Genomic DNA, 15748 nt, shown 5'->3' on the forward strand with positions numbered 1-15748 from the left:
GCTTAATTGCATATCGGCGATCATATTATAATTTTAATATATACTGTCAATAATTTTCATTTGAATAAAACATATCTCGGTTCAATTATGGTAAATATTACCCTTCTTTTAAATACCAAGGATTAAATATGTTCGACATGAAAATTAGAGGTAAAAATAAATAATTTTGATTTTAATATTTCAAATTATTAATTAAAGACTTGGGTTGATTAAATGTGCATCACGATAATCCTCGTAATTCCAACATAAAAAAAAAATTAAAAATACTGTGCTAATGCATAATATATATATATATATATATATAATATAATAATTAATATATATTTTTATATATGAAAATTTCTGTATAAAATTTACAATAAATAATGTTAAAGAAAAAGTATTACGTCAGATAACTGTTTTAATTATGTCCCTAGGTATTAACCTTCAGTTCAACATGTACAACTATACGTTATTAGGGGTTGTTAATAAATAAAATTATTCATTTCCTAGAATTGGCTGTGCACTCGCTTATATGTAGACAAAACCTGTTATATCAACAGAGAATAGTCCATAGCATAATTTATTACATTTTGAAAATTTGAAAGTATATATATATATTTATTTATTTACTTATTTATATATACAGAATTCAAGAATAATATTTAACATTCAGGTTCAAAAATAACGATAGATAGATTAAATGCCACCTATTTACTTAATAGATTATAGTTCAGTATTAAGAGTTGTCTAGAAAACAAACAATAGGTGTGCTCATAAAACATTCGTGACATACTGTATAAAGTAACGATGTTATTTTATTATAGTGAACAAAGTAGATAATCCCACTAATTCATCATAATGTGCACAAAATGTTTACTTTGATAAGTGTTCTACATATTCTAGTAGTGGTGCACACGTGTTTATCACTATAGTGCTGGATACAAGTACAGAATAAATGTCGGCTACTTTTCAAACACATCTTTCAGAAATGTACGGATCACCCACTTCTGTACTACTTTCCTCTCAGATGTTTTTAACAGTTATTCAGCCCGACAGTTATACTGGTCTAGCTACAGTACGGTAAAATATACTAACACGAAATTTCGGAATCATTATCTATCCTTACTTTTTTTTTTTTGTTTTACCTCCGGTTCCACCATTATACTGCTTCGGAGCGTATGTGTGTGAAGAAGGCATGCCTGACCAGGATTCAAACCCGTAACCTCTGGATGAAAGGCCGAGATGCTGCCGCTTGCGCCACGGAGGTGGCATCTATTCTTACTTAACTAAATAAAATAGCTTGTACTAGTAGTTGTCCGTAATATGTTGTTTACAACAGTCAAAACATTATTACATTAACATACACCGAGTCTTCTATACATTTATGTTTTATTACGGTGATACAAGCTACGCTATTTCTTTAACATATCCAAACTGGATTTATCTGTTGAAGTACTTTTTGTAGTATTTTAAGTATGTAAGAAATACGTACAGCGCGGGTTTTTTTTATATCAATCCTTCTTTCTCTTGATTTAATATTGAGCTAGCTAATCTTAGAAATAGCATAAAATAACACATCAGTGCTCATAAGGCATTCTTTTAGAACGTGTGGGAGTAGAAAGGGATGAAGAAAAAGGAAGGAAAATGGAACATTTTTTTTAATCTTTTTTTTCTAGTTTTTAAAAGAAAGGAAATGAATTCGGATGTCTCGCAGTTATTTATGAATTTGTTTATTCATTATCATGTATTTCGTAGATTTATTACTCTTATCATACAGTAACATTATTCTTTATTATCTTCCCACTACAGTATTGCAAATATTATTATAATTATGCAATTCAACGTTATCGTAAAGTTTACGGTTCGTATTTCTCTTTCTGATAATATTACTTGATATTAAGAAAATAAATAGTAGTTCGTTAGTTCATTCTAGGCAGTTTTATCAGCTTAATTTAGCAGTATTGTCTTGTTTCTTTACTTGTAGTATTATTTCAGTAAAATTTAAGCGTATATAATTATTCATATATTTTTTTTTTATTTTATTGCCTTGATTACAAAGCCGATCATAAAAAAGTATGAAATTATTTCTACAGGCCGAAGTACAAAAATAAATGCGGTAAATAAATTAAAAAACTGCTACTAGAAACTTATTTTAACTTTCATTAACATTTTCTTCAACCCCTTTAAAGTAACACTACTGAGCGTTGGTCTCCTCTGAGTCTTTCATGTCATTTAAATAAACAATTTATCATCACATTTATAAGTTGTTTTCTTATTAAACAGTTGCAAATAAAGTAATACATTTTACAAAAAAGGTAATAATTTTTTTTCATATGAAATTTAAAATAAATTCAACATTTCGAGTATTTTAAAATTTTTATATTAAAAAAAAACTGCTAACACAGTTGTAGGACTTTCCCGAACGCGGCTTCTGCCGCATGACGGCAAAACACCCACAGTGTAATGCACGGCTTACACACACTCATACACACACAACTTAATTAAAAATATTTATTATTTTATTTAATTATATTTTTTCATTTGATTTAATGACTCTAACTAAAGCGCGCGCGCATACCGTATCCCATTCGCGCGGGTGTGGCGGTACTAGCGGCGACGATCAGCACTAACTAAATTAAAGTAATTTCATAACTTACAAAGAACAAATTTCACTTGCAGTCGGCAGACTGGTGCAGCCGCGAGGCTTAACCCTCCAGTTAACAAGTCAACCAGGTGTTCGAGTTCGAGAACCAAAAAGACCGAGTTACTTTTTTACACTTTAAATATTATTCGTCTATTTAATTCTCCCGCTCACCTGTGACGTCACAATGTAGTAGTAGTTTAGAGCATTGCTCTAATATAGGGTGAGTGGAAGTTTTCAAAATTTTTGTTGCAAATATTGTTAGTTTTTAATTGTTATTAAATGTGCCTAAAAAAAATGTGACCTTAATTAGACGAAATCTTGAGGTACTGAGGATGACCTTACTCTACGCCTCACCGCCTTGACCTTTTAGTTGAAAATTTAATGGCTTCAATGCCTCATGTATAGAAGTAATCTGACCAAATATGGTTAAAATTGATTCAATAGTTTTGGAGATATAAAGTGATTTAGAGGCCAACACCGAACATTAACATCCGGAAAATTTCCATTCGGTTTTTTGGGTTTCTTAGGTGTTAAAATGTCAAGATCCTGTGAATATCGCATATGCCCAAATTAGATCGATTACAATACTTTCCTTTCTGGAGCTATAGTGCTATAGACGAGAAAGTAAAAGTACACTAAACGAAGAAACACAAACAAATGAAACATATAATTACTACTTCTTTAGCACTTATTGAACGGGTTTTGTAAATTACTAAATGGGTTCTAACTAGTTATAGAGAAGCCCCGTTAGCAACAATGGCAGCTACAATACCATTAATTAAGGAAGAGACCGGATTGCAATCATGTAAAGAAAATTTTCATGTATGTAAAAAGTAAGCGATGGTTTTTATTATTTTATAAAAACAAACCTCATTTACCGTAGTGATCTACGGTTATATTTGCAAAAAAATATTTTAAAATAATAACGAAAAAGAACATGTACGTGAATACCAGTTAGAAATTTATCAGTATATAATTATCAGTATATCAGTATATTATATGTTCGTCGAAACTTTATAGGAATTTTTATAACCTAAAGAAAAGTATTTTATTGCATTAGGTTTTATTAGACGCACATTTCATAAAAGTTAAGAATCTAGTTCTGAAGGTTTTTAAAATACTTCTGGCATCCATAATACTGCAACAGTAACTGAATTATTTAATGAAGAAACTGTATAACATGAGTGGAAGAGTAACTGTACTATTAGATAACTTAAGGGACAAAGGAATGATTTGCATATTTTAAGCAGTTTTAGTGCACTGACACGTATTAATTGCTCATATAATTTGTAAGGACTTCTACTAAATAAACAATGACTGAAGATGTAACTCATTGTAAATCCCATGCACACATGTAAATACACCTAAAGTAAAATGACAATTTTACGCAACATATACTGCATAAAATATTCTTAACAATCACCTAGATTTATTCATATATAACATTAATTTTTACGTTACGTGCTATTAAAAACTTTATCTGAAGGTAACATATTTGTTATAATATTAAGGGATAAGAACATAATATAATAAGTTCCATTAGAATAAAATAAATAAATTTAATTTATTATTTTATAAAATAAATCTATTCCTGATTTGATAACGTGATGACATAAAAAGGTCTAGTGAAAATATAAAATCTATAAAATGAGCTTCAAAGCTGTCATGAAAATATTGGACAGTTTTTATTTTCATAACCGAAAGTATTGAATATTAGTTTGAGAAAACTTTGACAGCAGTCAATGGAATTGACACTTAATGTATAACATGCGACAATAAATAAAGAAATATTCTTTTTATTTCTTAAATCAGATAATAAAAAGAGAATTTGGAGGATTTATTACAGTGTAAAAATAAATAATGATAATAATAAAAGTATTTAATTATCAAGGACATTTATTAGATGTAGCATGGCTAATGATAATTAGTTAATAAAATTACTGGTTACAGATTTAAATTATCACAGTTGTATTAGTAATTTGAAAATAATAAAAACATAGAATTTTAGTTTTTATTTCTTTAGAAGCCCATTTTTGTGAATTTTGGCGGTAGTTTTCGGTTGGATATTCTTCTTTATGTCAACCTCTTTAAAGAAATTTGGTGTGTGTGTGTGTGTGTGTGTGTGTGTGTGTGTGTGTGTGTTCGCGAACACACACACGCGCGTTGATTAATTAGAAACACACACGTGAGCATTACAAAATTCCCTGATTTACTCGAAATCGAATGAACTTACTGAATGAAATACGCTGCTCCACCGCTAAGGAGTTAATTAATAAAAATGGACACATTTTTACACAAAAAAAGTGTTGTCAGTTTACTTCTCGTTACCTTCTCTAAACAAGGTAAATTAAATAAATCCTCAAGAAAATAATTAGTCTGAATTGAATATATAAAAGCAATGGAATCAACTACAGAAACAAAATTAAAATCTAAAAAAAAATTCTGTTACTGTAAAAGGTTTGTGGAAAAATTGTTACTCTTCACAGGGAATTTATGTACCAGGTGGCTGAAAAGTACACTCCCTGTAATTTTTTTTATAATTTATATAACCGGATATAGATTGCTGCATTCTTCTTTGAACCGATGAGCTACTTCAATGAACTTGAAATATTTGAATTTCACTGTTTTCTATTTTTGGGCGGTGGAGAGCGGGACAACTCAAAAATTTCAAATGGAATCAATGGTCACTTGATATATATTTTAAACAGCTTAATAAAACAAAAAAACAAAAAATAATACCATTAAAGCTGCATTCTAATCGCTCAATCCAAAATGGTTGCCAATAATGTATTTCAGGTACCTAGAACTAGAGTTGTACGCTCCCCTTTAATTTTTTTGTTGTTTGAGATATCCCGATTCTCTTTTTTCAAATCTAATCCGATAAGAGAAGCTAACTGAGTAAGCTCCAATTTAGAGTATCTGGCCTTCAGGATTGGCGGTGGGGGGGGGGGGGGCAGAGGGGAACCAAAAATTTGAAATTGTACATACATTTTAAATTGTCATGTGATAATTAAAACAAGGTAGAAGTCTTGTTTTAGTCTTTGCGAGGCAAGCAAACCGGTATCAAAAACAATAAATTCTGACTATTTAAACTAGAATGGAAACCATAAATGTTATTACGTTAATTAAATTGGAAAAATTAATTATTAGAATTCATCAGAAAAAACGTATTTTAATTAAATTTGCAGTCTAGAGAAATTTTATTTAAGTAAATAACATTTTACAATTTATTTAGTGTTTCAAGAATAATTAATTCTATCTTTTATTTTTTTTAAATTCTCATGAATTAAAAATACGGGCAAATAAGATTATTTCAGTAAAAAAATGTTATTTGGGTTGCTCTACGCTCCCCGCCACCCGAAAATAAAAAAAGAGTGAAATATACGTTTACTGAAGTAGCCCATCGGTACACGGAAGGATGCAGCAAACCGCAACCAGTTATCTCAATTATAAAAAAAACTTAAAGGGGACTGTAAGTTACTTTTCAGCTACCCGGTATACTGTATAGTGCGTAAATGAAAAAATAAATTTTATTACTTTTTTCTGGGTCTTAAATAGTTTTTCTGAGTGAAGATTTTTGTTGTATTTTCATACAGCTATTATTATTTGGTAAACTGTTAAATATAAAGTTGCCAAAAATGAATTATGAATTTTTGGAAATTTTTATATGTTTAATATATGTATAATACTGCTTTTACCCTAAAATGCAAATATGTTCTGGAAAATACTTCTCTTAATTTTTTCACTTTTTTAAAAAATACAAAGAAACTTTTTAAAGAAAAGCTTTAATGTCGTTCCCATCTCTATGTTCACATATTCAAAATAAAAAAAAAATTCAAAAATAAAGACAAATATATAGATCATACTCGTAAATTATTAATAAACAAGGTAAAATCTGTAAAAAAAAGGTATATAATATATATATTTTACGAGTTTAAGTGTACTATCGCATTCGTTAAAAGGAATGTAAAATAAACTATTTTATATTCATTTTAAAAAACTTTCTACATTTTGTGGAAATAAATTGCGGTAAGAAAATTACGTTTATTGTAATTTGAATTTCGGTTTAAACTGTGCGGTAAAAAATGGGATAAAAGTGTTTTTAAAGTAAAATAAGAGGTTTTCCTGTATTAGGTTTCAAGCAGTTTACCAGATGAAAAACAAGTGGATCCGGGACGGTTGAACGACGAGCTCCTTGTCGGCGTGATTCCCCATCACCCTCTCGTCATTTCTTTTACAACCCGTCCTACCACATCATTTCAAGGCATAACTCCATTAGTCCCGGTACAGTGAAGGCGAACCTGCTCAATTCTTGGAAGTGCTCTTTCCTCTACTCATTTTTCAATTTTCAAAGAAAATATGGCCCTAATTCAAGGTAGCTACGCTCATATGCTGCAATGTGTTCACCGGATACATGAAACTCTCCAGGCTACACTAACCACGTACGTTTTATTTTACACATCGCTTTATCATCCTCTATTCTGGTATAAAAAGATCAATTCACATTTTCTCTTTTCCAGATTTTAAATCCTTTTTGTACTTTCTTTTTTTTGGAAAATAAAGGCAATACATTTTATTTTTCACACGGAAAATACGTTTATAAGAAAACATAATAAAACACGATTAACTGTAAAAGGAATTCGTTATTACATTTTTAAAATTAGTTATCAAGATTTTTTTCTATATATTCCAGTGTTAGATAATTAATTTCCTGGAATGAATTCACAAAAAGACTTTTTTTACGGGCAAATATAAACACTTCCTTTCCATCCACCAGCTTATCTGAAAGACTGTTGTTAGTTATATATGTTCTCTTTGATGATTAATGGATATCTTTAATTAACAATTTTTTCATTGTGTATTTTTATTCTTCGATAATTATTTGATCAATGATAAAAAAAATTAATGGAAGGAAAGAAAAAAGAAATTGAAATATTAAAATATATTCAAAGAGAATTTTACTGATACCTTTATTTTCTGCCGAATACGAATTTCAAACAGCTCCATAAAAGTACAGAATGCACTGTTACGCCATATGGTTCAAATTTGTAGCATTGATTTTTTGTAAAATTTAACTTTGATCAAAATATATATTTATTAGTTTAAGATGAGGTAGAACATTGCAACTGTAATATAATTGGAAAACTTGTTTGTACAACGATAGATTTATTTATTAATCCAGGATGTACCTCTCATACCAAATCATTAATTGCAGATATACATAATTTAATATAATATAAATATTACAAATTTGTTTATGCTATAACTAGTCAGACTCCAATTCCAATACTCAATTAACCCCTCACTAATAATATTTGTTCGGTACTATAACGGAAGTTTATTTTTAAATCTCCTGTATATTGAAAACGTATTGTTGGAAAGATTTTATTCTTACTTATTTAAAGCTGGAGGCTTTCTTAAAAGAAATTTATGGGGTAGCCTCTAAAAACAACGTAACCGGCTTTTAATTGGCTCAGCAGTGGAGTTGTTTGATGCGTACACGTTAAATAAGACTAATTCGGAACTTAATTTTATAAGGAATACGTAAGTCGGTTGTCAGTCGTACATCAAAGTCAGTTGGTATGTATTAAGTCAAAACTATGTACAACTTGTGAGATAATATTATTTTTTTATATGTAAATATAAAGAACCTGTATTGGAAAAACGGCAAGAGAACAATAACATTGCACTCTAAGTCTTCATCTACACCATTGTACTCTTAACCGTAATCAGATGATTTGGGGCCTGTTTAAAAGGGTACACGGTCATAAACAAGGAAAGTTTTAAAATGAGCGAAGTAAAACTTCTAATTCAAGAAGAAATTGAAAGAACAGCAGAAAACTAGAAAAATCACGTTATACTTGAATGAAAAGAAATGTGGTATGGGCAGCGATACATTAGCACACAAAATAAAGATAAATACTTTGGAAAAATAGGTTACTCTAACGATTCAACAGATGAATTGGAGGGAATTGTACGGTTAGAATATCATATTTATTAATTTATATGATTTCGTTTACAAATATATTGTCTAATGAACAAATTTTAGTGTAAGTATAAAAGAATGAAATTGAAATTAGCAAAAATATTTTTAAAAAGTTTTCGCACATATTTAATTTTAGCATGTAAACGAAATTAAGAACTTCTCACGATAAATAAAAATTAAGTAAACATAACAATAAAAATATTAGTATACAAAAAAAAGCAAACGGGTATATAATCAAGTTTTGATTGTAGTGGTGCGTAAAACAAATAAGTAACATAAGCCGATCTCCGTGGCAGAGTGGTAAGGTCTCAGCCTTTCATCCGGAGGTTCAGATTCTATTACGTATTGGTAGAATGAATCTTTTTCAACATGATCAGGCTCTACCTTCATGAGTTCAGTTCGTTTTTATGAAAATAGGACTAAAATAAATAAAGAAACGTAAGATTCCAAGAGGAACTTACGTAATTTAGTTTTTCGTAATGCAATTTTTAACATGATTTTAAATCAAAATTATCCTGACTAACCTGCATTTATTTTTTATAATGAGTCTTTTTGATATGATATACAACTTCCGAAAACTGTAAAATAATTTTTTACTAAGTTGGACACCGTCATAACTTTGTTCATCTGATGAGTATGTCTTCGTTAAACTTTTTATATGAAATCGAGTCAAATTTTAATAAATTTGAATGTACGAGATAGTAAAAAGTTCTTCATTCCTAATATTAAGAAATAATTAACTGTAAAAGTGTTCAGATTAATTTTATTTATCAAAAATATCTGAATTCATTAATTGTCCTCTCAGTCCTAATTTTCAGAGTACTGGTCACAATGTTTTATTTAATTTTAGGTATTAGATGCACATTCTTTTTGCCGCAATGTTTAATTTACAATCGGTCCAATTTACCGGAACCACAAGTAAACTTTAATTTAAAAAAATGATATACAGATAGGAATTACCATTGAAATTCCTCAAAGAAATGTATATGTATACATATTTATGTTTAACTTATCATGGAGTTCATCAGAACTTCGTCGGTAAGAGGCGACGAAGTCAACGAACTACGTTTACAGTTCTAAACATGACCTAACCTAACAGTGAAATGAAAATGGAAAAAAAATAACCGTGAAAACATATTTCAGTTCAATTAGATTAGTAATAAAGAATACTATAAAGAAATTATTAGTTATGAAGAATACATATTTTTACGGTGACTTTACGAATCGTGCCGCTAGATAGCAGTACTTGATAGTACTAGGTAGCGAACAAAAACTGGATAATGTACTTGAAATAATAAAATTTAAAAGAAAATACATTACAGCTTGTTTTAATAGTAAATGTTATGTAAATGAAAGTACTGAAGATGAAACAATTTTTTTAATTCCCATCACTTCTTATAAAAAAAACATATAAGTATTACTTTACAATAGGTTATACTAGTTTTACTAAAAAAGGAATAAATATATAGAAATAAATTCGATCAGTAAAATCGAATTTAACGATAAAAATCGAGGGTACACTTACAAAGTAATAAGCGCAATATTACACCACGAATTTTCGATTCGTAAAGGTCATTATACTAGTTTTATAAAGAAAGGGAAAATATAATAAGAAAGTGAATGATATGACTGAACAAAAAAAATTTGGCCGTGAAATTCAATTTGTATGTTCTAAGGCAATAACTTTTAATAATAAATCCATAAGATAACAATCAGTAATTCATAAAAAATAAATAAAAGAATAATCCAACCAAATGCAGTGATATCTAAAAAAAAATTACAATGAAATTGTAAACCGTACGTACGGTAAGAGTCTCGCAGATATCATTTCTTCCGCTCCAAAAACAAAAATTTCTGTAATATAAATAAAACTGTTTTTAACAAAACGATACTGATATCAAAAAAGGTAAGACATTACATTTCTATTATCAAAATCTGTTATTAATTTAGAATTTTCTTTAAGGACAGAGTCCAGGATATTGAGTTGTGGCGACTGGGAACGGCATAGCCGAGCCTGGCACTGCTCCTTCCCTATGGTTAGAGGCGATGGTATCTCCCGGAGCCGTTTTTATGCTTAAATGCGGGTCTGGCCGTGGAAGGCAGGGGAAAACATATATATATGTGCAGTCGCTTTAGGCGCCTCTTATGTCCTCGCTGTTATCCAGGAGGTAAACCGCGAGTCAGTTCACAAGTATGTTCAGTCTTGTTTTGTAACCTGTACTGAAACGCCTTATCTCGAGAGGAGATAAGGCGTTTCAGTACTAAATATTAGATAGGTATATGCAGCAGGAATATTCCTGCTGCATACAATTAATGAGTAAAAATAGTATTAGATATCTAATACTATTTTTACACATTAATTAATTAAAAATTATTTTCTTTTAATTTGCTGCTATTTACTCCCAATAAACCAAATTAAAAATCAGAACATAATTATGGAATATTGGACTTGATAACTTTTCATAATAGTAGCGAACATCAAATTATAATCTTAAGAAAAAATAAAGATTAACGTACAAATTAAACTCATATGAAAGAATGTTTTAGGCAAAGTTTCCTTAATTTTTTTCAGAGCTGTGCGCACAAAAATCAATTTGTGCTAAAATTTTTTATTTTTATTATATACATATGTATAAAATATATTCATATATGTGTGTATACATATTTATATGAAAATGATTAAGTAATTTTTTTTATTTTACATTAACATTTTTCATAACTTTTTGTCTTCTGACTTTCATAGAAATCAATTCATGTAAACTTCATTTGTATTTACTTCTTGACCATTGGCTAAACGTAATTTAATTCTTATAAGATCACCCAAGTGTTCATTTTCAACTTTGCTTCGGTATTTTGTTTTTATGAAATTCATAACAGAAAATCCACGTTCGCAGTCTGCACTAGAAGTTTGAAATATTCTCATAATGTTATACAGAAAGGAAAGGTTAGATAATTCATGGTTAATTTGGACAAAGGTTAATGTACCGCTAAACGCCTTGAACAATACCAGTTTAATTTTCTCTAGAATTGTAAATTTTAATTCTGAATATTCGTTCCATATATTATCTATAACAACGCTTTTATTTTCCATAAATTCTGGATATTTTTGTGGAAAGTTGTATTAAATTTTGCTTTCCGAAATCAAAATTGTTTCCCGATTTTATAATAATTTCAATATCAAATGCTTGCCAGTCTTTTAATTCTTCATCTGAAAATCTGCTCTCTAAGTAATACACGTTTAATGAATCGAATTACAGCTGATGTATCAATATCATTTTGATGTTCCGATAATATTTTTCTTACAGTCTCTCACCAAAAGTTTCGTGTCCTAAATATTGAATTTCTAGTTTGTTAATTGTAATTTTTACATACCGATGAGCAACAATAATTATTTGTTAAAAAAGATTCTGCTTTCTTTTAAAAAATAATCATCAACCTTACAGGAGAAATATTATTCTCTGCTTCTTTTGAAGTAGTACTTCTTTATTAATATTTTGAAGCAGTAGTACTTCTTCAAAAGATTACGAAGCTTACGTAATTATGATTATGCACTTTTAATTTTTTATATAGCTTATATAGAAAAAAAGAGAAAACCATTTTTGAATACGAGTAAAAACAAATTATTATTTTAATTATAAAACCTATGTATATCTTAATTTTAATAACAACCCTGTATTATATAGAAAAAAAAGAACAATAAAGTAAATAAAAAATAAATTTGTTCACTTACCCTTTTCTAGCAAAATTTGCCAAATAATGTATGAGCTGGCGGGATATGGAAGCATCCTGGGTGGAGTAATTGTGGGGAAAGAAGGGCTGACCCCCCACCAGGGGCAGTCCCAGTACGTAAGGCACGTCCTCTCCTCGAACACTTCCCATCCTCTGATAAAAAAAAAATTCAAATTCAGTCATATGCGTTTTTTTATTTTTACATTTTTTATTAGTTAATTAAATAAATAAATTTGATAGAAAATTTACTATTCTACAAAGTAAAACTAAATAATTTTTTACCTAATTTTTAAATTAATATATGCTTAATATTTCGTTATTAATATGATTTCATATATATATATATATATATATATATATATATATATCGTATTACTTACTCATTTTAGAGGCACGGGTATCGATCTGATGAATAATTATTGGGTTTTACTAATCGTTTTATACATAACGACTTTTTATTATCTAATCATGCTTATGATTTGATATGCTTAGTTTAATTTGTTATGTTCTTGATTGTGTGACTCTATTTGCTTCAATGTTTCCAGTGATGTACATTTATAATGAATTTGTAAATGCATTATAATAGTAGTAATGTATTCACATTAGTTCATGGCAAAAACATTATACCATTCCGATGTAAAATTTGTAACTATGGTAACACTGTAACCATTGCAAATCTGCCTGCAACTTGCATTACTGCAAGCATCTGAATACCAATAATAATCTAATCACCGATAGCTTGAACAGTAGATATTAATATATTACTCTTTTTTGTATACATAAATTGACATGTAATGAGATGTATTATGCTTGAGAAAATAATTGCTATTATTATGAGTAAATATCAAATGTGAAGATTATTGATTTTAAAATGCAAATAAATATTGAAATTATTCGTAATTTCCTATCAATTAGCTCCATTACTACTTAAAATTCTCAAAATAACTCCAACACTGGCATATAATTATTAGGTTTTAATTAGAAGCCAATGAAAATCTGCGTTTGCATACAACGTTGTGTATAGTTGTAGGTTTAAAAGGCAAAGATTATTTTTATAAAAATACAGTCAATAGTCATTAATACGTAAACGGAGGTGTGAAGATACATAAACTCAACTCTTTTATTAATATTCTGCTTTGAATAAAAAAATATCGAATTGGCGCTTGTACAATAAATATTAAAAACAATTAGTTATTTAGCTATTTTTTTTTTCTCATTAGTTATTCATCCTTAAGAAAATTAGTTACTATTATTGTGATACTGTGTATTCACATGCGCAGCATACACACACATACAGAAAGAGAGTGAGAGAGATTGAGAGAGCGAGTGAGGAAGAGAAAGAGAACACACTCTTAAGTAAATTAATTTCACGTAATGTTAACTGAACGAGTAATATTTGTTTAGATTGAACTCAGGCACTATATTTCCACTAAGGAGGCGTTATATATATATATGCATATATTACTTTTCTTTTTTTTTATTATATCTTTAAATTTTAATAAATAGAGCAAAATTTTGGCGTAACTGATACATCCGAATTATCCTATGATATCTGATAGACATGATTAATTTATAACTATTTAAATTCTTAAAGGCTTAAAAATTATATTGTACGTACTTAAATTTTGTTTTAAATTAACTTAAAAGTAAAATGTATTAAATTACCTTCAGTTTAAATTTATACGCCTTCATTTACTCATAGTTTGTTTACGCTGATAGCATTCATGACCTCCAGTGTTACCCAAAGGAGTAGCTCATTTATACAATTATTATTGCAGATAACATAATTGTTATAACACGTATAATTATTGATAATATGTTTATCTTTAATAATTACAATTACTAGATGCAAAATTATATCCAATTGTTTTTAAATAACTAAAGTAAAATAATTAAAACATACATCATTATTCCTTGCGTTGATAAATACATTTTATTATTTGTACATAGTTTTAATCCTGTTCATTGATATATATATATATACATATATATATCAATGACTTGATTTACTCATAAATGTTTTACAGTTCTTAATCGCAGAATTAAATTTGATAATAAAATATTTTTATCATCTACTTTTCTTACTGAATTAGACAAATGTGTGTAATTAGTTACTGTTAGATTAATTGAACACCATTCTTGATAAATTATTGTATTTGTGTCATAACGAAATACCGGGTAACCATAGTTGTTGACAAACGATTCATCGATTTTTTCGGAATATTTATTATTTTCATTAAATATAATAACATTTGTCTAAATCTAACAAAATAACTAATAAATATAAAGTTATAAGCAATTATAATTATAAATATAATCTAACCAAACTTAGCTTTCGCTCGCTAATCTTGACTAGCGAGCGTAAGTTAAGTCTGGTTAGATTAATTTATAATTTCTCTGGTAACAAGTATTTTCTTAATGAGTTTAAATAGTGAGTCTTAAAAAAATTATCGTAAGGTAGAAACAGAAAAGATTTGAATAAAATATCTGACATGATAATCGTGTAAATATTTTAAAGTGTATATAAGTATATACAGTAATAAAAGAAAACAAATTGCAAAAAATGAATGTATTCGGTTTATTACAAAGGAAGAAGAAACATTTCTGTACAGAGTTGGTATTTTTGTTCATCTGTAGTGATCGAAATTTAATCAGTCTTTGTTTGTAAGTAAGTTACATTCTAAGTTCATTTAAATCAGTTGTCTAAATCAGTTGCTGTCTCAAGCAATTGAGGAAAACGTTTAGTGAAACTCACAGTAGTGAATACGAGCAAACTGATAAAATGGTTGAAATATTTTATACATAATTCAAGAAGTTAACAAGGAACTTCACAACTATAATATTTTTTTTCTTGTAAAAAAAAAGTTACAGCATTCTCTTATATTCAAGCTTTTCCTCATATGTCGAAACAACTTTCAAACAAATGGAATGTTTAGTACAAGTCTAATCTGGACTACTTAACGTAGTAGATTAATGTTTGTATTTAAATAAATTTATAAAGCAACATTACCAATTAGGTTTTTGATGAATAAAATAATAATTATTACAATAAATCAATTTTTTGGGGAAATAAATAACAATAATTTATTACTAATTTGATTATTTGGCAGTTAAATTTCAAGTTATGTGTGATTTTAAAGCTGATTGGAGGATAATGCGTTAAGTCTGAATAAAGCCGATCGATACAAAGAAGAGGGGTTACGTAAAATTGGCAATAAAACATGGAAAGGTAAAACAAAAAAACAAACAGTAGAGGAATTTGAAACGTGAATTATTGAAAATTAAATTAGTTGATACAACCCACCGGGTTAGTCTAGTGGTAAACGCGTCTTCGCAAATCAGCTGATTTCGAAGTCGAGAGTTCCAACGTTCAAGTCCTAGTAAAGACTTTTATATGGATTTGAATA

At 28.5% G+C, this 15748-nt stretch overlaps 1 protein-coding gene across 1 annotated transcript in view; it reads right to left on the reverse strand.

Annotated features, from left to right (window-relative positions):
- The window catches only part of LOC142319294 (neuroligin-4, X-linked-like), an 894612-nt gene that overhangs the window by 25259 nt on the left and 853605 nt on the right, over window positions 1-15748 (reverse strand). Inside the window, exon 5 of the mRNA XM_075356400.1 lies at window positions 12343-12494. Coding sequence (XP_075212515.1) covers window positions 12343-12494 — 152 coding nt within the window. The remainder of the gene's footprint in view (window positions 1-12342; window positions 12495-15748) is intronic.

This window comes from Lycorma delicatula, chromosome 2, assembly GCF_047948215.1.
Source record: "Lycorma delicatula isolate Av1 chromosome 2, ASM4794821v1, whole genome shotgun sequence".
In the NCBI taxonomy this organism is placed as follows: domain Eukaryota; kingdom Metazoa; phylum Arthropoda; class Insecta; order Hemiptera; family Fulgoridae; genus Lycorma; species Lycorma delicatula.